Source organism: Platalea leucorodia (genome assembly GCF_965183815.1).
Source record: "Platalea leucorodia genome assembly, chromosome: 4".
Lineage (NCBI taxonomy): Eukaryota > Metazoa > Chordata > Aves > Pelecaniformes > Threskiornithidae > Platalea > Platalea leucorodia.
This window is the reverse complement of record NC_138826.1, coordinates 73558037-73583332: the sequence shown is the minus strand read 5'-3', so window position 1 is coordinate 73583332 and position 25296 is coordinate 73558037. Positions and strand designations below refer to the sequence as shown.

The 25296-nt window shown below is 44.6% G+C and overlaps 1 protein-coding gene across 1 annotated transcript in view; it reads right to left on the bottom strand.

The window, feature by feature from the left end:
* The window catches only part of GRIN2B (glutamate ionotropic receptor NMDA type subunit 2B), a gene marked incomplete at both ends in the record, with an annotated part of 167589 nt that overhangs the window by 8382 nt on the left and 133911 nt on the right, over positions 1-25296 (bottom strand). Inside the window, 5 exons of the mRNA XM_082309712.1 lie at positions 14618-14847; positions 17837-17962; positions 19445-19598; positions 20270-20441; positions 20755-20963. Coding sequence (XP_082165838.1) covers positions 14618-14847; positions 17837-17962; positions 19445-19598; positions 20270-20441; positions 20755-20963 — 891 coding nt within the window. The remainder of the gene's footprint in view (positions 1-14617; positions 14848-17836; positions 17963-19444; positions 19599-20269; positions 20442-20754; positions 20964-25296) is intronic.

Below are 25296 nucleotides of genomic sequence, written 5' to 3'. Positions count from 1 at the left end.
TCAAAGACAAACATCTCCTGTTAGTGCCTAAGAACCAAGAAATGAATCTGAGTGACCTAGTCTTTTTGTCCACTATGGATTAAGTGCATAAAATAGCCAGATCAAAGATTAAAAGGAAGTTAGATAAAAGGAAAAAGGAAAGAGGAAAGGGAAAAGGTAACAGCGGCTTTAGAACACAGTCAAGGAAAGATTTTCAATAAAATCTATGTGCATTCTATCCACAAAGTGTCATTTATTTTCTAAGTATCATTTTCAGCTCTGTGGATGCCTTTGCACTTCCTGATTCTGACTGAAGGAGAAAAGTAATTAATGAGGAGAGATGCCTTTCAGAACACCTCACACCCACTTCACCAAACGAATGATCAGCTTTCAAACTTTTGGGCAAATGTCCCAAATGAAATGCTATTAGTGGTTGCAAGTCACTAGTAACATTTGATGCCCAGAACAGAGCTGGCAGAATACTCCAAACCTTTCGCTGCTTCCAAGAAATATACTCATCATAATATTCCTCTACAGCTGCAAGGCTGTGAGATTTTATACACCACTTGCTTAACTCAAGTCATAATCAATGCTCTCTGGGGTTTTATGAGCAGTAAAATTTAGACTGTCAATTATCAAGACTGCTTAAAACCCCCAGAACCAGCAGACGGGAAGGAGCACAGAATTGTAAGCCAGGAACTGACTAAGCAGTGAAGAAAAAGATGCAAAGGTAGGTTAGATGGAGGAAAGCCCCCTCCTCTCTTGATATATCAAGCAGTAGCTTGCCTGGTGCTAATTCTTAACTCCCAACTGTGACTGTATATTAGGATGATCCTGAGAAGCATGCTAAGAACATGCTAATGGTCAGACCAAACCCATTTAACAGCAACAGTTCACCTGGTACGTGAATATGTGCAGTCATGTACTGCCACCTTCTATAGTGGAAATGTGGCTACAGTCTATAGCTTAAAAAACACGCAGATGAGCCTTGTTCTTCAGTTCTGCTCAAAGCCAGTTTGGAATCTGGTCAACTCAGCTGAGTAGGCCAAAGCCACTAAAGCAGTGTATCTCATTCACAACATCTTAGCAATAAGGCCAACCAGGAGCTGTGTCTGTAGGTAGGTGAATGCACCATTCACATCACCTGTTTCTGTGTACCAGTCAACTCATCTGGCTGTGCAACGAATCATCTCTCCAGTTTGGATGGTGAGATGGGCTGGCTTGTATGTGCACACATGAGTGTGTGAGAGAGAATACATGTCCTACTGCTTTAAGCCAATAGAAAACATCAGGGCTGTTTTTTGAAACACAGGTTGGCACATCACCGAAAAAAAAAAAAGAGGTTTCACATAGCATAAAACAGGCAGTAAGGTGGCTCTTAGAACCTTGTCACACCCCCTAGGGATGAAGGCAAACTCATAGTTATCAAAACCTGTAATGAAAGCAAACTTTGATGGGAGAAAAATCACTGCAGCGTGCTAAAATTAGACTTCTTTTACCAAGCTGATTATAGAAGCAACTTAGGGGACCCATCACAAGAAGGGCATTGCCATACTAGGCACAAAGGAACACAGTCTCTTCCCTGACATGCTAAAACAGGAGTTTGCAAAGTGGGCAACTTGCCTCCCCAGAGGCTGCAGAACCCAGCCTGGAGGGCAGATGGGGCGCCCCCCATCCCCATAGAGCCCTCCAACAGAGTAAAGTCAGCAGGGCAAGCAGCAGGCAGGCCCAACCAACATTGGTGTGACCTCAGCTTCAGCATGCCCTTTGGAGGGGCAGCAGCTCTAAGAGCCTCAGCATGCCCTTTGGAGGGGCAGCAGCTATAAGGGCCTCTCTCTGGCCCCAAAGAGCATTAAGAGAAAAGGAGGCCCCATCCAATGTCCATTTTATATCTCCACCCTCCATTCCCAGTGATACAATCTCTAGTTTTGTCTGCTTCCATCACTGTGTCTGTGAGCTGGAGTAAGAAGGATTATAGAGTCAAGCACGGCTGTGATAAGGGAAATGATCCCGCCTCTTAACTATCCTTTGTCCCCGCTGTGTTCCAGGGCCCATCTTAGCAACCAGAGGTGAAAGGCTCCATATTTAATTTTTAACCTCCTGGGCAATCAGTAAATACATGAAAACATTCCTCTTGAAGGAAATGACTATTTTCAGCAACTGGAAAAGCGTGTTTCTAGAGAAGGAAGCCAGGCTGATGGCTTCTACAAAACCACATACTGTGCATTCACTCACCATCCCTTACCCTCTGCTCATTCCTCAGTCAGAATGGATCTGCAAATGCAAATTATTCTCCACACACCCACATGCACACACACTTCAACCATAGCCTGGTGGACGACAAGACAGGGAACAGTCTGAAAGGATCCATATGGGACCCACAGCAGAGATCTTCAGTAGGTGAGCACAGCTCAGTCCAGGGACGGAGGGATCTCAAAAGAGCTCTCCAGAGTCAAAAACTGCTGCATCTTTCTGAGGTCTCTTCTGCCCAGCACAGCTCATACGGAAGGAGCAAGAAGACATACAAGCCTTCCCAGAAAACATGTGGGACAGGCAGGGAAGGAATGTGTCCTCTCCTGGCAACACAGTGGAGGAACATGTGTGGAGGAACTAGAGAAGATCCATAAGGAGGAAAGTTAATTGACACTGCTGTCAAAGAGTTCAGTAAGGAAAGCCACTTGTTTGGCTTCTCCCAAGGGCTGGGAGAGTGGGCCTGGATCAGAAGTGTCAGCCCCAGGGAAGCAGGGCACTTTGGCAGGCTGGTCTAAAAAGAGTCTGAGACACATGAGACAGGAGCTGAGACACACTGCAGGGGCCATTACATGGAGGCAGCCTGTGCAGAGGTAATCTCAATGCCTCAATAAATATCGACAAAGGAATTAACCGCAGATATTGACAGAAAGGGTCAGAATTTAGATTAATGACAGAGCTGTCCTATCATTTCATGTAAATGTTTCTCCCACCAGAGCGCTAAGTCACAACTACTCTACCCCAGGTATCTGCGAAGAGGAGCCCTATGAGGCTCTGGCAAAAAAATGTGGTGATAACACGGGAGGGGAAGATAAGAAACTGCACTAGTTGCTGAGCAAACCCAGGTGCAGAGAGTCACAGGGAGTGGCAAACAGGGCTGCACAGTGTCTGCACTTGTAGGAGCCCCACCTCACACTTCCCTACAGCAGCAGCCCTGTCCCACTGCCCAGCTCTACCTACCTCAAGGGGTGACTGCCTGGGAGGGAACCCGCAGGGCTCAGCTGCAGCCCTGCACCCAAAGAGCCCCAGGCAGAGGTGTAACCCTACCTGCAGCCTTCCGCTTGCTCACCATGCAGCTTCCGTCACAAGATGCTCCCCTTGTACCCAAGGTGATGTGACATGCTCTCACCCATGAGAGAAATCCCTTATGGAGCTGACTTCACATCAAATGTGGGTGGGAGGTGGATGCTAGAGATGAGGGCGGGAAGCAGACACCAAGCATGCCTGAAGGGCTGGGGTGGCTTTGGGACATGAGATGCCTGTGTTCAGAGCCCAGCAGCTGCCCTCCTCTTCAACCCCTCACTCCACAAATTGAAATCAAGAAGCATTAAGTCCAAATCAGACCATGGCTTTGGGAAAGTAACCTCTCAGAGTCAGAGAGCAGAAATCTTCCTGCTCTGGAGAGCGATAAACACACAGGCTGGGGGCTATTAGCACATTCAGTGGAGAGCCCCTTTACTACTCCCCCCCGCAACTCGCCATGAGAGCTGTCGGCAGCAGCAGCGAGAGCAGTTTTGACTTGTCTGGCAGAGCTGTTTCATTAGCAATTTGGAGCCATGCCGTGCAGAAAGCAGCATTGTTCTCAGATGTTCGAATATCAATCTGCATAATGAAACAGGTGATAGGAGCTCTTCCTATTCAGGCAGCCGCAATTGGAGGGGATTCAGTGATGGGGGAAAGGGGTTATGTCTAATTGGCCACAATTAATTTGATGAGAATTTTTTTTTCAATATATTGTCTATCACCAAATGGTTCCTAGAGAAAAGCGCATCTGCACTTATTTATCTGCCTGATGTAGGCCCTGTTTACACTGTAAAGTGTTTGCCAATAGCATTGAAAGCAGTTTCCCAAACTCAGCAAGCTCTCACAACAAAAAGGCTCTTTTTTATCAGTTGATCTACTTTTACACTGCTTTAAAAAAAATAATCCCCTGCTGAATAACATAATGAGCTGGCAAAACTTGGTGTGAGTGTGTGTGCATGTACACGTGTAGTGCCTTACCCTTACACAGCTTCTCTGGGAGGGCTCCTTTCATTTTGTAAGGCCCAGGTCCTCAGTTTAAATTTTCTGCCACAGGAAGCTCCACAGCTCTGACCCACCAAAATAAGGTCCCCAAGTTCAGCTCCTCTGTTAGCTGCAAGTCCAAAAGAGCTTGAGCCCATGTTAGATACTCTGGCTTCAGTCCATTTCCCTAAGTGTTAAGTGCCAAGTTGAGATGCACCAAGGAATTTCACCCTGAGAAGATGTCTATTCTGCCCCTCTCTCTCCATTGAGTCTCTCCTAGACATCACCGTTCCTGACAGCTCTTCATTCAGCCTGCTGTGGAAGATGGCTGGTGCCGGAGACTCCCGCATTCCCTGGACAACCTATGCCAGGGCTTTACTATTAGAAAGTTCTTCCAAGTGTCTGAACTAAAGCCTTCCTGCTGCAATCCAACTGCAATATTTTCTGTTATCTTTACCATGGACAGGGAAATCAGAATAGTCTCTTCTTTTATGAAGGTGCATTTTATGTTTTTGAAGACTGTTGAGCTGTTTCTTCTCCATGTTCTTGCACTGGGGCTAAAGAGGCCCAGTTTCCTCAGTCTTTCTTTGCAAGCTCTATTATCTAGACCTCCAGCCATTCTTGCTGCTGTCCTTTGGCTATATCCAGTAGGTTTTTCCTTGACTTGCCTTTGGTTGGTGGACATGTGCTCCAGCTCCACTGTACCAAGAACAATCTGATCAGGACCCCAAGATGCTGAGAGAACATTACACTAAAAAAGCTCACAGCAAGACAATAAAAGCATTGCTAGTGAGAGTTAATGCTCATTATTACTCTCCTCAGTGCCTCTCTATGTTATATCCTTTTCCTTCTGTCCTTTAGTCTTGTCATCTGCAGCTTACAGGTTCTTCCAAACCGTAACTCTGTCCTGATTTGCATTCAGGTGTTGACCAGTTTGTTTCTGGAATGTCAATCATCACTGCCAGCACCATCTTCAGGGCTTTTACTGTATTCTTTTCTTTATCCAGCTTGATCATGCACATAGGCACATCCACACAACTATGCCCCATCGCCTGTCCTGGTAGAGGAAGTGCTCTACAGATTCCCAGTGCGGAGCCTGCTCTATTGGTAGGTTGGTGGAGAGCACTTTTACACTGCTACAACAGCATCCCAGCTAGGAGTGTGCCAGCCCAACAGCATAGGGAGAAAAACATACTGCAAACCTAAATCATGCCACTCGTACAATAATCTGTGAGGAGAGCAGACAAAAGAGACTGTGCTGCTCATTCCTCTTTTACTCATGAATCTCTTGTACAGATACTTCTCAAGTATCATTCCTAAAGCATCCCTCCCCCCTCTGCACAGTCACCTAGCTTTGACATTACAGACATTTTTTACTCCCAAGGTGGAACTCACAGCCATTTCCAAGTGACTACAAGTTTTCAGATCCTCCTTTTACCCTAGCTCCGATTTCCTCTCTTCTGCATTCCCTCACAAATATCACCTTCCACCTCCTCAGCAGTGGCTGGGACTCCTCACAGCTCAGAAGCCAGTCACCACATCAACTCTTCCTGATTGTTGGGCCCAGTCACAGAAAGCAGCCCTAAGATTGCAGTGGCAAAAACCCAGTATCTTGTATTCACCAGTCAAACAATACATGCCTTGATTTATAAACAAAAAAAAAAAAAAAAAAAAAAAGGAATGAACAGCATCCCATTCAATATAAGGCAGTTTTGGGAGGGCATAAAAATACCTTGAGTTCCCTCAGACTTTGACTTTGTGGTTTATCTTATTATTCAGTACCCAGTGATGTTTCAAATTCTCTGGTCTTGCTTTGCATAGTGCTTTCACCCATGAATTCCTCTAGATAAGTCTGAGAAAGGGGTTATCAGTTAGTGCAGATGACTGCAGAATAGTTCACAAAGAATTAGACTAAAGTCACTTTTAAAGGAAGGTGTAGGGTCGGTCAGACCCACAAACAAGAAGAAAAATATCTGTGAATGTCTGGTGGTGAAATAAGGACACATGTGGGTCAGGGAAAGACACAGAGCAACCTAGGGACAATGCAGAGGTGAGGGGGGGCAGGTGAAAGCAAAAGAAAGGAGTTCAAATATAGCAACTTTAAAAATAGTTGCCCTTGTAAAACAACTGAGATGAAAGCAGAGATCCAATTGGTGGAAGAGGCCACCATCACATGCAGTTATTGCCAGAGCAATGCACACAGTAGGATTGTGCAGCCTCTTTGCGAGCTGGATTGCTACGTGCAGACCTGCTCTGTGCCGCTTCTGCACAGAGCAGAGGACTGCAAATCTTGGGCAGCGCAGCGTGGCCCCAAGCAGATGGCATTTCAGGGGTCCCACATCTTCCATAGCTAGACCTACATGCGCATGCTGGGACCCCACTGCCTTTCTGCTGACCCAGGCATTATGGATACACCAGGCCTGTGGTGCCACTCCAGGATCAGATCATCATACGTGGACAGAGTCCACCCACCACCAACAAACCAGGTGTCTTCTGGGTTTGCCAAGTGTGTGAGACTTATGCAGACTCTGTGCAGCTTCTCCACCCAAAAGGTTACACTAAGGCTTTAAAATTTTCTCAGGATGCATTTGGCAGGCTATAGGCTTTCAAGTCAGTCACGCTGTTAGGTTTCCCTCAAGCTTGACCAGAGAACACATCTGTAGTGGAATCACTGAGCTTCACCAGTCAGAGACAAAAGCTCCTTGCACAGCCTTAATATTAGTAGGTGTGGTATCAGATGAGCACAGTCATATCTGTTGCAATTAAGTGGGCTATGGGATCTTAGCTACAGTACACTTGACTTCTGCTTCCATGCATGTAGAGGATGGAGATCATCTGTTTATCCTAGCATCAAATCATGCCATGTATTCCATCCTTGGAAGTCAGCTTCCTTGGAAGCTAAACACAATGGGGCAAAAGGCACCTACTGAATAATCCCAGGCAAGCACAAAAGAGAAATTAGTGAGGCAGAAAGATGCCGGTTAGTACAGTCATGTTAATATCATTAGAAGTGTAGATGTTCATTCAGAGAGAGAAAATTAACTGATGAAAAAGACCTTGAGAGGAAAGGTGGCAGGTAAGTACAGAGGAGTTTGAAATCTGCTTTGTTTGCACATGAGACAGCTGGTTAACAAATTATGAAACACTCTGAGAAATTCAGGGAATTTAGTTTGGTGAGGGAACAATTCAATTTTTCATCCATTTTCACTAAAAAAGCCAGATCAGAGCCTCCTATCTTCTGAGCACTAATAGTAGCCAACCTGCTTCAGCACCCTATATGTGGGTACCAACCACTGGGCAGTAGGGTGAAACCCTGCACAAGTCTGGCAAACCTCCCAAAGACTTCACTGGGGCCAGAATTTTCATCCAAGTAATTAAAAAAGCCTAGTCATCACATTAGTGCAGTTTCTTAAGCACCTTTGTAGGCAGGGAGGCAAAGCAAAAAGCAGGGCACTCAAGGCAGGGCAGCTGGGGCATCCCAACACCATCCCAGAGGTGGGAGATAATGCCTGCCTTTAGCCTTCTGCAGAAAGCTGCCTCCCGTCTGCAAGTGGATGACAGCAGAGGAATGAAAGCCATATCACGCCCTTGTGAGTCCTGGGGTACTGGAGTAGGTACACCTGAAGCAAGCAAGCCTGCTGGGCCACCAAGACTCAGGGGAAGTTTGACCTTGAATAGCCAAGGGCCTGGGAGAAGCAGGGCTCCTTTCCACCAGGTGAAGTAAAAATGCCTGGGAAAATACAATCTGCCAAATATTTATCAAGAATATGTATTTACATATGAATTCAAATGTTCAAATGTCACAGTTGGAAGCCATAAGCAATGAAGGGGCCGGGGCAGGGGGGGGCTGTTGTATTTTTTTTTAATCTGGTAGGTCTCATCCTCCCATTCCCTCCCTACCAGCAATTCAGCCCTGATCATTCAGATGAAGGAGGCCAGTTCTCATCTCTCAGGCTGCCAAATCCTGGTGGCAGGGCCATTGTCTTTTATTTGACTGCAGAGTGCCAAGTACATTTATGGCACCGTATAAATAATAAATAAAAATATTCATTGCTTTGCTCTCTGCTGACTTATACTGATGTGAGAAGCAGGACAAACCTTTGCTCCCCGCCTTCTTCCCCCCCTTACATAACTCTCCGAAGATGACTTTTTCCAGACTGCCAAACAATTAACATGGAAGTAACTAAATTTGCCCACAGCCTCCAAAGGGTTATCTCCAAGAGCTGGTTAAAAGGAAGATGAAAAGGAAGAGTCAGTGGTGGCCGAGGCCTGGGAAAGGCCAGGATGGCATGGCAGGAGGAATGCCAAAGCTCCAAGCTCAGGACCATGCCACGGCCACCGTCGCTGACATCCCTCATCCACCAACTCCCACTCATGCCACCAGCAAAGCCCAAGGGGTTGCGTTTCTCCCTTTCCACCAAGGATGAATTAAGCCTACAGTCTGACACTGAGTATCCCCTCCCCTTGTATCTTACCTGCTTAAGTTCCCAACTAAACTGCACTTTAACTGGCACTAATCCTGAAGAGTCTCATTACAAGTTTTTACTGCCATTGAATCCCTCCAGATCAACAGAAAAGAGAGAATCCTGAAAGACTGAGTCAAGGCTAAAGCATATCGCAGCCTCCTTGCCACTCTGCACTACACAGCACTGAGCTTAAAAAACGAGGGAGAATGACAAAGAAAGTAGGACTGAAGCGGGGGGAGAAAAAGCATGCTTGAAAACCCACTGACTTTAAACATTTATAGCCTTAAAACTACTGAATCACTTTTTAGCACAGAAGCACAGAGGTTTGTTCCAAGGATCTCAGAAAGCATAAAAATCGTGCCAATCCGAAGAGTGCAGGATGACTAAATCTGTGATAAATTTACCCATCCACAACTGTAAAAAATTATCTGAGATCGTATTTATGTACACAATAAACATAAGTCACCAGTTAGAAAGATCTATTACTAACATATGATATGCTGTAGCTATTTTAATAGCTATTTATTAATATGAAGATTTTAGCATAATACGTAATTACACAGATATATACTCCACTATATAGTATTTGTAAGTAGTTCATACTATAGTAACTGATGATTTACAAAGAGGTGCAAAGAAATCACCAGATTTTAAGACACAAAATTTCAGACTATCAGAGCTCTGAGTTTTCTACACTTCTCTATGAACCAATGTTGGTTACATTAAGCACTAGTCAGTGCCACTAATGTTATATATAAAGGTCATATTTAAGCAAAAGACTGAATACAGTTCAGCTTATTTACAGGAAGATGTCCCCCCAGAGAAGCACTGTGGAAAGAAATTCAACTCTACCTCATGATGTAAGGTTTGGGAGTCTTGGGACTTCCTTATTTTTGGGGGGTTTGGTCAAGTAAGGTGCATTGGACTCTACGCATTTTTAAAAAACGTTCTGATTTATCACAAGAAGACAGAGTTGGAAGTGGCATGGTCTTACTGTCTAGCTAACTCATACCTCCACAAAGGTCTCCTGACAATAAAAATCATACTGCTGTTGAAAGGACTGCGTATTTTCTGCTTTTGGACACCACCACATAAAACTTCCTTTGTATTGTGCAGAAATGTGTAAAAGTACCACAAATGTCTGTTGATAGTAAATGTGGAACATTTGTACTGTCTCCAAGCCATCTGGTTAGACAATCTTCCCCTTACAGACCTTACAAGGTACAAGACTGACCCCCTCTTTTGGTCCCCTTGGAAAATTTCTAGCTGACAGAAACCGCTCTGGTTTTTCCGAGACTTCTCCAGAACAGTTATTTGTTGTACAAAAGCTGCAAGCTCAGAAAAGCATTTAACTTCAATCATGTGAATAATAGCCCATTGACTTTAATGTTGCTACTCATGAGCACAAAGTTAAGCACATGCTTAAGTGTTCTGCATATCTGGGATCCTTGTATAATTTAGATTTAATGTGCCACAGAGTACAATGTGGGAAATAATTCATTTTTCAGTTTCATGGCCAAGCATCTATTACTGCAGAAATACAGCAGATCTTTTTTTGTAGGTTTTTCAGTGAGACTTTTGCTTTGTATCAATCTGAAATGTTTCATTCACCTCAGAATAACGTGTGTTGTTTTGTCTTCCAGTTATCTCCTTCTGTCCCTTTCCTTTGTTACAGAAAAAAAATCTTTCTTTTCCTTTTTTTTTTTTTAAATGTAGGTCAATTTTATGAGTAGTGCCTTTAGAAAACGACAAGTCAAAAATACATGTCAGAAATATCAAACAAAGTATTTTGTTTCACGTATACTAAAATGAGCTACTTTGGCAAATATCAGAATTTCCCTCTGCCTTGTTATGCTCTCCCCAGATTTTTTTCAGTAAAAATATTGTTTTAACTCCCAAACTTAATTTTTTTGGAAAAAAATCATATCTATTGAAAAAAATAGCTGACCTATGCTGCACAGAAACAGGCCCTTTGTCTCAACATTTCATTAACATCTTAAAAAGCAAATAAGTCAAATACGTGTGAAATTTATAATTTGCAGGCATGTAGAAATCTATTTCTCTCCTTTTTATGTCAATTACAAAATTACTATTTTGATACTTTATTAGCTTCTTTGGCATTTCCAACTAATTTATAGGCATGGATACTATTTTTTTATTATTATTAACCTACTGCATTCTAAATTATTTTATTTAAATACCCTGCTGGCTGCCCACATTTGCTTTTATTCTATTACTACTGTATATGAATGGAAATTACATATAGCTATTAGATTATTTCACACATTAGTTCATTTTATATAATCTTTCCTGTATTTATTGCCTTCGTTAGACTGAAATACCGCAGGCACTTGTTTCTCTAATGTGTCTGAAGCTCTCCCGTTATTGGAAATTGGGTTATATCTCCTGATTACAGTCAGATGAAATCCAGACCCGGGAGCCGACTGCAGTATTCTGCGACAGGCCATCTTACCAGCAGGGCTTTCACAGGGGGTCGGGGCCATAGCAGCCCCCTACATGGACCGCAGACAGATGCAGCCTGGCAGCGCGTGCAAGGATGCTCCGACTAGGCTCATCGGCACTGCCACCGAGGGGCAGAGCTCCAGCCGGGGACCTGACCCAGCCAGCACGGCTCTACCCCTGCCAGGACCACATCTAGCCACTCCACTGCACAAAGTGGACCGGCAGAAGTGGCGGGTGCTGGTTTGGCATCCGTGCAGGAGGAGAACGGTTCGGCACGCCGCAAGCGCAGGAAGCTGGAAGGGAGGTGCTCTCAGAGAAGCTCTTTGCCTGCAGGAGTCACGAGGCCAGCGCTGCTCTCAGGGAGGAGCAGGTTTCTCCTCCTTCAAACTGCCCGCAGCTGCATTAGCATTAAGTCTCAGCTTGACATATGATTTAGCAGCTGCAAGGGTTAACATGGGGGAATTGACAACCATTGTGAGGTGGTTCCTGGACCAGCTCTGGCACCAGTTTTGGTGGTGAGCACAAAGGGGTGGCACTCAGCAGAGTGAGCATGACCTGGGCCAGAGAGAGAGTGGCAGAGGTCACCAAGCTCAGTACAGGGAGCCTCCAGCAACCCTCAGTCCAACATTGTACCCTGGCACAGAGGTATCCGCTCCAGATCAGCTCAGACAGGCCTGCCCAAGCATCCACACAGCACAGTAGGGACATGACGTTAGTCACTGTCTTGCATGTCATTAGGAAGTAAATGCTGGGACACAGCCAAGACATCATCCAAGTCCTTAGACAGCTGGAGCTTTTCAGCCCACTTTTCTGGGGAAGCAGCAGGTTGGCAGCCGTAGGCACCTCTTCAAGCAGCTCTTCCCAGGTAAGGCCCAAAGAAGAGTGTCCAAGGAGACCCTCAGGGTGGCTGTCACAGGGTGTAGCCAGCCTGACCTTGACAAGCATTCCCCAGCCAGGCACAGTAATGGATTTTGTGAGTGCATCTGGCATTTTGGCTGCTGTACAGTGCCAGTGGGATACCTTCCCCAGGTACTGTCATGCTACAAAGACATTTGCAAGCAAATCTGGGTCTAGGCAAGTAGAAACAATATCCCTTAAAATAACTAGCCCTTTGCCTGTCGGCTTGGATTACATCCTCTGCTGACTCCTTGTGCTGGACACAGCTGCCCTTGCCAGCTGATGTGGCAGGCCAGGAGGTTGACCTGCCTCCCTTCTGCTGTGGACACCAGATCACAGATTGGAGATAGAAGAGAACGGAAGCTATAGCTGTTCCTCTTGGCCACCTGGCATTGGTCAGTGACTGCGTCCTTTTAAAGTCTGAACCGGCTAATTTAAGGGGACAGGAAAAGGGAGAAAGAGCACAGCACACCTCCATCTTCCCTGCATGTGACTGCAACCTGCATCCCGGCCAAGGAGTGCATTGAGGGGGTGAGTGAACTGCAGGCAGTATGTGGGCTTTGGAAGAGGGAAAAGAGGAGATTCAGAAGATTGAATTCCTCCCAAATCCGGGCATCTTGAAGCAGCGTGACAGATGCCTGGATGGCTGCTCTCAAATTCTGCAGGGCCCTCTGCACATCCAGAGAGTGGAAATCCATGAGCCCAGTAGATCAAGCTCATTCACTCACATCTTTTGGATGGAGATATTCCCACCTGTCTTTATTCTCCAGAGGCAGCAGCTGGCCTTCAGTTTTTACCAGCCAATTTTCATCTAATTCCAGATGCTCTGGTAGATCATAATTTTATCCAAATGTTGCACTTGCACTAGCAGCTGTGTTTGAGGCATACCGCAACGATCTGAGTATGTACTATGGCCTTTCTCTTCCCCAAGAAACAAAGCACATATGCTTTCGGATAGCAAAAGCAAACACAGGTATGTTGGCAAAGAAAAGTAGAAGAAAATGACCTCAATCCAATACACACAGGCAGCCCTACAGTGAAATCGACTAAAATACACCCAGAGACCTGTATCCAAAGGCTCTGTGAAGCTCCAGCAGTTACCGCTTTCAATTGATATTTCATGCACATATCTCTGCAGGTATGAAGAATATCTTGAAAAACATGAGAATGAAAGCGTGGCTCTCTCCATGAGCCTAGGCACAACCTGAAACAATAGATCACAGGTAGGAACTATCCCATTTAGCTCAGACAGTTGAAAACCTAATGATGACAAACTAATGTTAACTCTGATAGGGCTGGCTGGTTTTGAATGTGCCTTTCAGTCTGAGTGAGTCCACAGCTTCTAAGGAGTCTCCGTAACAACCTCCACCTGGCAGAAAAGCATCCTCCCCCCCACCCCTTCCTCAACACAGCACACCGCAAATGTGGAGACAGCATGAAACAAATCGAGGTTGAAATTAAAACAAATAACAGGAGCACTTCTGCACAGATTGTATTTTCTGTGTCGTATTTCATTCCAGGAAAAAACAACAAAAGGGAAAAAAAACCTCTTAAAAATTAATCCACCACAGAATTTCCATCCTGCTGCACAAGGACACTGTATACACAGTGGGGATGGACACAATTTATTTCTAGACTATCATGGGTGACACAAGAGACAGTAACTATAACCAGTCTAGCAGTAGCAAACCCACACTTGCAGTCCTCTTCTTGCTGCTACCCCTGATAGCAGTGTGTGCGACCTATTGCTATTTGGTTGCCCTACAATGGCGTGACCCCTTAAGCGGCCCCAGTGATTGAGTAACAAATTCAGCATGGGCAATCGAGCCTCACAACACTCAATTCCTTGTGAATAACCTCACCACAAAACAAAAATAAAGCAGCATGCAAAGCTTCAGAGCCTCATGAACCAAACAGTGCGACCCTGCATGCATGAGCAATCTCCTCAGAATCCTCAGTGTGCAGAGCCCAGCAAAAGCAAATCCTTTGCGAGGACAAAATGCAGTACATGTAAACAAGGCAGCAAAACATACTCTGAACAGGAAACGATTTCTTGTGCTAAGCTTCCAAAGACCTCAAAAAAATGACAGTATAACTTCAAATGTAAGCAATAGTGAATCATCAAAGCCATGCTAATTTACCCCCATGGGCAGAACTTGTCCCCAGAATAAACTAACAGATCATATTTGCTAGCCTAATGGCCAGTGTTCCCACACAGACAAATTATTTCATCCTGAAAAAACAGGTTACAGCTATTACACACATTGTCTCCAAAGCTCCATTAATTCATTTCTTGCTGACAATCAAGGTGTGGTTTGGGATCATGCAAGCAAGCACAGTTCCGTTCTGTTTCTAATTCATTCCTGAAGTGCTTAAAACACGTAAAAATGCAACTGAATACCAACAAAGTGCAGTTGTGCTATTGAAACTAGGGACTAAAGCTATCATGTGACTCTGAAAAAAACTGAACACTTTCCCAGCAAAAGCAAAGAAGAGACAGTAAAGCAACCTCTTCTGTGGAAAAGGCTGCTTTGGGGGTTTGGGTGGGGATCCATTACCTTTTTGTCGCTCAAGCCAGACACCTGGTCCACATATTCCTCTTGGATCATGAAGGCAGCCAGGTTGGCAGTGTAGCTGGCCAGAAAGATGACAGCGAAGAAGGCCCACACCGACACCATGATCTTGCTAGTGGTACCCTTGGGATTCTGCACTGGCACAGAGTTGTTGAACACCAGCCCCCACAGCAACCAGATAGCTTTGCCAATGGTGAAAGAGGGACCTCCTGGCTCTAGAGTGATTGAGAAACATGATCCCACAGTGAGCATCTCAGAGTAAGTGGTCTGCATTTCTATTCACATACGCATCTTGACTTCAGAGTTAAGAGTAGTATCTATTCACACATGTGAATGTCCGCAGCTGCGCTCCCCTATGTTCATGACACCATATTTCAGGAAAGTGCAACCCTGAAAAATTATTTTTTTAAAACATCCTCAGGCTTCCATATTTCTTCTGTCTCAAAGATTTCCGCTGAAGCCTTATACAAGGGCTTTTTTTGTATCTGATTGGAGTATCTAAATGCCCAAACATTCCATTTTGGTTCAAGTGTTGTCACCAGAAATAGAATTTGCTCAGAAAAACTCTATCCTCATTGCTAGCTGTTCGACAGTGATGTTGTCCTTGAACTCCCAGCATACACCTGTGCAAAACATGGCCTTCACTGTACTTGTACAGGTGCAAAGAAGAGCACCATCTGAAATAACAGGGCTCTACAAATACCTCTGCAAGAGGGTTTCATTACCCAGTCTGTTGAAGACACACAAGCCAGAGAATAACACAGCTCCCTCTGCCCATGTTCTGTGTTTAAGGTACATAACAGTCACATATACTCTGGTTTATCTCAGGAAAATCAGCAGCTCTGCCCCAGACAGTCCAGGAGCAGATCCAGTGTTTAAAAGCTGCTATTTTTCCCTTATTCACTTTTCAGCATGGAAGCTTAGTCATACCCCAAAAGCCATGTGTGCTCATGAAGCACTAGGCCTGAAAACTTGTGAAATCCTGCCAGTGTCCAAGCAGTCTCAGATCCCCAGCATATGCTGGTTCCATTAGTGGGAACCCAAACCAAAATTTATTCAACTTGAGCACAGGAGGAGCTGTCAGGGAGACTCCAGGTGCAATTACTCCAAGGATCCTGCTTCAGACACTGAGAGGACCCTCTTAGGACGAGAGCCCTGTGGCACAGTTCAAGGGTCTGCCACTTTTCCAGTGGTGCCAGCCTGGCTCTGAAACCTTTTGAGTTAGCATCCCATGTTTTATCTCCTCCCTTGGGTAGGCTGACTGATGCCTAGCGCTGCTGCCTGTGATTATGGTTGGCTCCAGCAGAGGGAAAAAAGGGAAGAAAGTTTTGACACTCCAAACCCCTGAGCAGGAAATAGCATAGATCATCTGAAAACACTAACTGTGTTACTCTAAATACAACTGAAAGGTGTAAGGGCTCATTTTGCACCCTGGGATCTGCACACCAAGTTCAAATCAGAATCATCACCTGACAAAACTGGAGCCTCTAGATGCCAGGGAGACAAAGTTGCTGTAAGAAACATGGTTTGGCAGTCCTTGTCTTATTACATGCTGGAGTGATAGCTTTATATCCCTCTCTGCCTAATGAGCCCTAAGACATACAGGTGTAAGGCCTGCAAATCATCAGTGGTAACTGTAAAGTGTAAGGAAATCATGAGAAATTCCCTCCTAAAGCCTTCCTCTCTCCACTGATCACCCCACATGCTTTCACAGTTACTTTGTCAGCCACAAACCAAGACAGCAATGGCAGGCTCCAATCCAAACCAGGGACCCAGAATCCTTCTGAGCTCTCCAACTTTGAATGCCCCAACAACAACCCAACGTCATTTAGGGGTTAGATCAGGGCATGCCCACTTGATCCTGGAAAGAAAATCTTGGTGTCTGTAAACAGAAAATGCAGGTGTGGGAGGCAGGGCTATACCATTGTAGAGTAGTTTGAATGCAGTCAAAGTAACATTAGCCAGAGCATTCACTACCAAACAAGCATTCAGTCTCTGCAGCTGATTTCTACATCTTCAAGTTACATCTGTCAGGGATAATATCTGCCTGATCATGCAGTACTGTTTATAATTACTCAGAGATATTGATACTTGCAGCTGCAGTTCAGCTAACTTAATAACTGCACGACTGCACACCTGTACTAAGAACTGCTTCCAGTTCCACATCTGTATTAATATGTCTCAAGAGACTCACTGGTTTAACAGTATTTACTTGTGTCCACAGATCCATGTGGTTACAATAAGTTGCTATAAAGGCCCTCCACATCTCCATATTAAGAGAGAAGTTCTCCACTTCCCCATATATGTGGTTCTGCCTGCATTCTCATTAACACTTTTTTTTCACTCCTCTCTAATTTGATGGGATAAATTGACTCAAAGCACTAGACTGGGGAGCAAATGAGTGCATTTTCCAATAACTGTCTCACTCCCAGTGTTCTGAATGGACCAATAAAACCAGAAAGGTTTGAAGGGCCGATTCATCAGGGGGTGAAGATATGGAGATGACAGAAGGCTCAACTTGCTAATTGTCTTCATGCCAATAAGGCAAAAAAGGCTGTCTCTTAGGCTGTCTGTCCATCCTCTCTTTAGCTCATCAAGCTGTCTTCTGAAGATCGGAACCACAGAGATGGGTCACTCACTTGTTCCCATCTTTCCTGCTGCCCTTGCAAAATAATCCGTCACCCACTCCCAGGAGAATGAGCTTCCCACTTTCTCAGTTGGCCTTAGCAAGCCAGAGAGCCAAGTAGGGGAAGTACATGCCCAGGTGACAGATGTGGAATTTGGAGGACAAAGCACTATGCTGGGAAGCCGGCAGAGCAGCTTGCTCTCCAGGGAGATGTAGCACTGAAAGATGGATTGACAGCACTGAGCCCTCTGATTGCCTCAGAGAGCGCAGCACAATAGGCATTGCCAGCACTGGCTACCAGGACCCATTTCCCCTCAATGAGAAATGAGTTGGAGCTGGTGCCTGCTTTAGAGATGAGAGGCAACATAGCTCTGTCTCCCAAGCCAAGCAAATTATCCATTATACACATCTGCTCTCTTCAGAGCCTTTTTTCCACCTCCATCCCTGCCTTCTTTAGTCCGAATACACAGCTCAGAGCAGGCTAGATCCGTATCATGTTCAAGGCAAAGGAAATGCCCCGACAAAGGAGCGGGGATTGGAAGCGAGGGAGGATCATGGCAAGGAGGGGCTCCCCTTACCTCTGCCATCAGCAAGGCACCGATTATAGCCCACAGGGCTGAAGTACTCAAAAACGAAGACGGCCACCGCAGAGATGATAAGCAGCATCACAAACATCATCACCCATACATCAGCACTGAAAGGCTCTGGAGAAGAAGAGAAAACCATAGTGAGAGACCTGATACACCACCTCGCCCAGCCCTCACCTCCTTTGCTTTGCAGAGCACCCCAGTGAGAGTGTGGGGCAAACTGGGCTGGGGAAAAACAGAAGTTACAACAAAGCCTTTGACATGAGTCTGAAAAACCTCTTGCATCGGAAGAAGTGTAGTATCTGTCTCTGTAATGACTGCATTCCTTCTTACTGTTACATTTGTGACACATGGCTCCATCTGGAACTACAAGCAGCCATTGTGGCAAGCATTGATAAAATAAAATGCATTGATAAAAGATTGTTCCCAGGAAGTCCTCCAGCACCATCTGGAGAGAATAGGGAAAATCAAGCAGAACTGGCAGAGTTTCAGACAAGCATCCAACTTTCAAGATGTTATTGAGCCAAAGAGCATCTCCAAATTTCTGAGGTTCAGCCATAATGATAGTAGTTTTTCAGTTATTCCTGTAGCAATGGGAACACCAGCTCATTCTAGAAATGTTAGCATTCATATTCTGCAAGTGTTTGATCTCTGCCAGGTTTTCTCCTTCTCCAAGCCTGAACAGATAAAGATGGGACTGGCCCAGATCAAAGAAGCTTAGAACTTTTCTCCAGACTATAGCAAATATTGCAACCTCAGTTAAATTGCAATTTAAAATTTTGAAGTTAACTTTATTGTTGCTTTTATATACCCCAGCAATATTGGTGGGCTTGGCTAAAGGCAGAAACTCCTGAAGAGTGAGTAGTCATGAAACTCCTACTTAAAGAGGTTTGGAAAAAAATTCTTTACCCATATAAAGTTATTTCTGTTTGTATGTATTCTCAGGATGTTGGCAGAGAGCAGACAGTAATTATATAACTCATACACTGTGTTTGCTGCATCATAAAGCATTTTATAAAGCCAAATAGTAGACACTAGGAAGGCATGGATGTCTTGGAGAAATGCAGTATCATTTCTGCATTCTCTGATCACCTTCCACCACCGAAGGCCATTAGAAATCACTTTCAACTTCTACCAGTTGCTCTGTCAAGGGAGGGTCAAGTTAATACCTTCTTTACAAATAATGTCTCTCAAACTGCAACGATTCACTGCTAATTGTTATCACTAAATACTATGGCATACCAGCCATAAGGTTTGAATCACTTTTCTTCTGGCTTACACTCCTTGAACATGCCATTAGCTGAGTCACTGGGAAACCATGTGCTGCAGAGTAGGTGACAACTCTGAGTGAGCCCATTCTTTGCTGGCATTAGGCATACAATTGCTGAGAAATGCTTTGGAACCCCTAGGCAGTGCCCATTTGCATTTGCCTAGATTTTGCTTGCTTGGAATTTAGAACTAAAACATCACAGTTTATTTTTATATACCCGTCCCACAGGTACTGCCAAAAAGGGACTTTCAGGCTAAGAATCACAAGCAACCTTCACCTAATTTTTGATGAACACTGGGTGAAGTTTTAATTTTAGATTAAAATGATACCTAAGAAGGCAGAAGGTGAGACAGTTCCATTGCTACGTGACACCATGACGCTGATTCCCGTCTCAATGAAGGGCACAGAGAAATCCACCACTTCTGAACGCTCCTCATTAATGGTGAGGGATCCCACAGCCATATAGGCCCGTTTGGTGACGACCTGGAGGAAGGAAAGGAAGAGATCACACACAGATCCAAGGCACCTCTCAAGCACCACAGCCAAGCCCCTTCTCACCTTCCTGCCTTTCTACACAGTCCTTTTACTCCTGTAATCCCATTCCCTATATTGTTTCTATCATCTCTCCTTTCTAATCTTTCATCAGGACACCTTCTTCTTTTAGGAAATCTATAGACATTAATCTTCCCCTCAAAGCTGGTATGTGTATAAAAAATAAATCCGCAGAGGTCTTAGGATAAACACATCATCCACCGAGAAGACATCTTATCTCATTTTTCTGTCCTTGCTTTCTCCTCCCTCTAACACTGCAAAGTCTTATTTCATTCTTTATGCACCTTATATATGATCTAAGCGTAATCTAGGTTGCAGCCTCTCTGGTGCATGGATATCACCCTCTTTCTTTGACGGTGAAGGCCAGATTTGTGACACTATAGAGAATAATAATTAATCATCGAACTGGAAAGGTGGTCATGGTCAGAGTGTCAGAGTAGATTAATTCACCCCGTGCCACGAAAGAATCCAGGCCAATCATTTCTATGGAGTCACCTCTGTCCCTTCCCCAGAAGGGGATCTAATAATGATGGGAGACCAGACCTGACCCATGTCACCCTGCCCCGGGACGAAGCCCACCATGTCCTCCCTTTGCTGCTGACCTCTCCAATCATTCCATTCCACGTCCCATTGATCTTTTTCCCATGCTTGCCGTTAGTCACCAAGTAGAGGTCATAGGTGAACTTGACAGACTTTGAGATTTTCTTGAGGATGTCAATGCAGAACCCCTTGCAACATTTCTTCATGTAATCTGGCTCCTCATCGGTTTTGTTCCTGAACCGTCATAACAATAATGGGTTAAAAGACTGGGGAAAACTCCCTTAATTCCCTTCTGTTGTCAGTATGCACTCCCCCTCCCACATGTGGAGAATTTCACTTGTGCTATCTGTGCTGGAGGGTGAAGGAACACACTACGATGATTTGCCCAATGGGGCCAGTCATGAATGGACATAGGCCAGGCTGGGCAAACAGAGGTGACTTTTCTAAAAAGGATTATCAGGGTATGACAGCAGTGGCCCAACAGACTCTCTACATTCTGCTGAGAAGGGAGAGCCCAATAGGAGGAGAAAAACCCGGGGGTGCATACTCGGTCACTATGCGTTTTTGGCAAGGGACCGTGTTCCTCATGCAGGTGCCACTTAGGGGGTCCACATTCTCCACAATGACGAATGGTGCCTCTTCCAAGGTCACGATACTCAGGTGATCATCCTCACGTTCCTCAGAGTCAGGATACAGCTCAAAGCGGGGCCACACGTAATACTTCATCTGCAACTTTTTTTCCTTCCATTTCCCCACCTGTGAAGACACAAACCACAGAAGATAGACTTCTAGCTGCCCCATCCCTCTACATCAACCACAGCTCCTGCAGGCCTGGGCAGAAGAACCATACCAGAGTACCCAAGCTCACAGCTCATGTGAGATGAGAACATTTCTGGGCAGAAGGCTCTCAGAAAGTGGGTTCAAACCAGGGGCAAGTGGAGAACAAGAAAGACATCTGGGTTGTCTCATCTCTCTGATGGTCTCACCCTCTGGGACAGTGAGTGGATGACCAGGGGGATACCATCACCGTGGTCAAACAGACAAGATGTCTTTCAACTTTCTCAGCCAAACAACAGCAACAGAGTTTGTCTCCTGAGATGTTGACTTCAGCCTACTAGCCACAATAAAAATGGGTTTTTTTCCTGCTAAAAAAGAGAAGTGTATACAAATGCTGAAATAAAATGTCATTTTGAAACAGAGAAATTTAAATTCTTCACTTGAAAAAGTCAAAACAGAACTTCTTTATTTTTTCAAAATTTTGTCTTCATTTGTTTTCAGTGCAATTCATCAAATAGATTCATTTTAATCAAATTTGATTTTGTCCAGAAATAACTCCTTCTTCTGGAAACAGGTTGCCCATTCCTAGTCAGGACTGAGTTCTTCCAAGAGACTGGCAACTGAAGAGGAAGGTGTTCTGCATTTTCAGGAGTGTCTTCACAGAGGAAAAACATAGAGAGAGATGCTTGCTAACAGTAGTCCTCACTATCCCCTGTTAAGGGCTCGCTGAAATACCTGCTCTTGTTCTTTCACAGTGACTTGGTTACGTACCTTAGCCAGAAACAAGGAATTGCTTTGTGTTTCTGACACATGAAAAATAAAATCAAAGAGCATCTATGATTTTTAATCTTGCTATTTTTCCATATTGCAATTTTATACCTTTTCATTTTCCATTTCTTAAGCAAACAGAGATCATATCTTCAGCGGTCAGAAAAGGGGGGTGGGACTCAGTTGCCTTATACCTACTGCCACAAATAAGAGTTGTTTTGAAGCCACTCCAGGCCCTGAAGAGACAATATGTGTAGCACACCCAGGGCCCATGATAGACCATTCCTTGCAAAAATTCCAGGAAAAGAAAAAAACCTGAACATCAACTACGCTTTCAACTATCAAAGTCTTGCCTTTGTTCTCAATACTCCCATCACAGTTGACACTAATTAGCACCTTGGCTGGCAGCTGAAGCTGAGAGGGCAAGAAACTAACTGGGCTTTGGAAGGAACTTTCCTGCATAATCCTCAAAGAAAGCCCTCCAGGCCAGGGCTGAGACACATTGACTTGATGGCAGAGGCGGTGTGGGTGTGTGGGAAGCTTGCACGACTGCTCTTAGCGATGTACCTGCTTGGTGGGTAAACAGAAAAGCTTCATTCCACTGCAATCCAACACGACCTCCCACCACCCCCAAATTTCAGTCATTTATTTATTTAAATGACAGGACGGAGGGAGAAGCACTTATTAGAGGCTCATTAGGTGTCAGCAGTTATTCTGTGAGACTCAAAGCCCAGCTGGGGTTTGGCATTTGAGAGCAGCTAGAATTCACATAAAACACTTGTCACCTTGAACACAAACAAACAACCGCTTCATCTGGCCATGAAAGAAAAATCCACTCTGGGGGCTTGTGGAGGGAGAAGAAAGGCAGAAGAAAACACCCAGAGACAGCAGCCTCCCTATCCATCCCTGCAGCATGAACAGAGCACCCCAGTGAGGGCAAGGCAGTGGGTTTTGTAAGAAGAGGGTGAAATGGCCAGGCAGCTGATCTTACCTTCCCAAGGGCCCTTACAACCAGCAGTTGGCAAAAAATGCTAAGGAGAGCTTGCCCCTGATGTTCCCTCTACCGCTGGAGTCACGCTGCTCAGATCAGGAAGCAGGGTACACAGCTACTTTTCTTCTTTATCTCTCTTTTTTTTTTTTTTTTTTTGGTTACTTGAGTGGGCAAAGGGGACTTGTTTTAATTTTTAAATACACTTTGAGCAGCAGATGAAAGGTGGCAGACTGGGGGCCCCAGGAACTGGTGGCCGCTTTTGACACAAAAGACAGGTAGTGTTGTCTAGGGCAGCAGATGGTCTGTACTCATGCTAATATCTAAGCTTGGATGTGGAGAGTGCATTTCTGAGGGAATAAAGAGCATACACTCACATGCTCACCCAGGGTCTGCTCAGCCCTGGACTTCCCACTTACTGACCAAGCAGGTCAATTTATCATCATCTGAGCCAGAGATTTCTGCAGTGCAAGTTCAGCCCTCAAATAACTGAGCCCAAATCCCCAAAACCAGTTCAGTGAAGCCACCAGACAAGCAGAGTAACTGCACACATGGGGCTCAGTAGGGATCAGTGATTAAGATGCTGCACAGAACAGCCCAGACTTCAGCTCAGTAACATTAACTTATCATAGAAATAAGTGGTTGATGAAAGAGACATCTTGCAATATCTCAGCAGCACTTAGATATCACAGTAATAGGCATGATATAAACCCCTAAGTGATAAATTAGATCAGATAGGCAAACCCAACTCGTAATTACCCAGAAGTTCTCTGGAACAGAAGGGGGAGTTCATAAGGCTGTGTGCCAGGCACGTTTCACAGTGTTGTACTACATGGACAACTTTATGAAATTAGGATAACAATGACAGTCTTGCCACAGCTTCCTGCGTGCTGAAGCACCTAACCTGCAAACACAGTAGTACGCATCCTTTCCTTATTATCCCAATAATTTCTTTTATTTATTATCCCAATAATTTCTTTCCTTATTATCCCAATCATTCTAAATTGCCCAAAAAGGAGGAAAAACAGGATGTAAAGGAATGTTCTGACCTAAATTTTCAAACTAACTATGGAGTGTCTCAAGAACACATGCAAATATTACATTTCACTGCTAACCTGAACAATTAGGCATGCCGTATACCTGCAGACATGTACAGATATGAATAAGCAAAGTCAGAAAAGCTTTGTGAATTAAGCGGGGGCAGACTTCTTTACATGCTCATGCATGCAAGAGTGAAATGTGTATGCATGTAGTTAAAGAAGAGCGGGCTTAAGCAACATGTGGGCAAAGACAGTATGGATAATAAGAAACACCACATGTGCAAAGGATGGATACAACACAAGAGAAAGAAAATACAAATGTGCATTGTATGCTAGATAGTCTGCCATGAGAGGGAAGGAGCAATTCACTGTGGGGACAGTGGTTAGCCACAACAGAATTAAATGTCACAGATTTGTCCAGGTAATGATGCCTACCCTTAAAGAATATAACCTGCCAAGCTGTGCAGAGCAGAGCAAGGCACTTCTGAAATCTCAGGGTATTTGGTATTAACAGCTTGTGAACTGTTATTATTTAGGTTTTGCTCAGTGCTTGCCTCAGCAAAAAGAGGAAAAATAAACCATCCCAGCCATCCTACATATTTGTCACCCTGCAGTTTCAAGACCCACTGGGTGTTCTCCAGTCAGAGTCTAGTCATCCAAACTCCCACCAGGAGCCCAGGTGGGTCACAGAATCAGCAAAAGTAAGGATGCTAGCAATCTTTAAAGCCCCCTTTCTAATCATATTTTCCAATCCTGTATGCCAGGGCAGGGCTGCTAAGAGCCGGAATTTCACCTTAACCTCCCCTTGCTCTGTCTGTACCACATCTGATCTTACCAAGAAACGAAAGTCACTTTGGTTTGGGGATGAATTTGGAGGTGTTGAAGGAGGGGAGCAGCTAATGTTTACCTTAAATATAAGATCCTACTTTGGATAACAATCTGTTGGAAGTAGAAGTCCAATACATTTGCAAAGAAAGAAAGTGAGAGCTATTGTAAAACAAAAAGTCAATCATATATGCTATTGGTTTGCCTAAGTATATAAGCTATCCTATGCAGTCAAAAGGTAAGATTGCCTGTGCAAGGGGAAAATAAGTGAGAGCCTTCTGAAAGCCTTCCAGCAGGCTGGCAAATTGCCTTAACCGCGGTATAATGCAGCCAGAATAAAAGTGTTCTGCAGTATGTTAATGTGCATCTTTAATGTAAGGTGTATCACACTAGTTCCCTGAAACTAATTCTTAACAGAGGCTTTTCTCTCCTCCCAAGGGAAGCCAAGGCTTGTAACAGCCATTTGTGGCAGATGTTTTTCTAACCTGTCCTTACACTGACAGAGAGACCACTGTCTCTGTGGGCAGTCTATTCCAGTGCTTAACTATCCTTCCCATTAATTTTTTTTTTCCTGATGTCTAACCTAAATCTTCGTTCTGCAATTTATACCAGAAAAGTATATTTCCTTATTCTTCTACACTTGCTCTTTTCAGTGATACCAGGTCAGTAAGATATTTATAACACAGAGGAG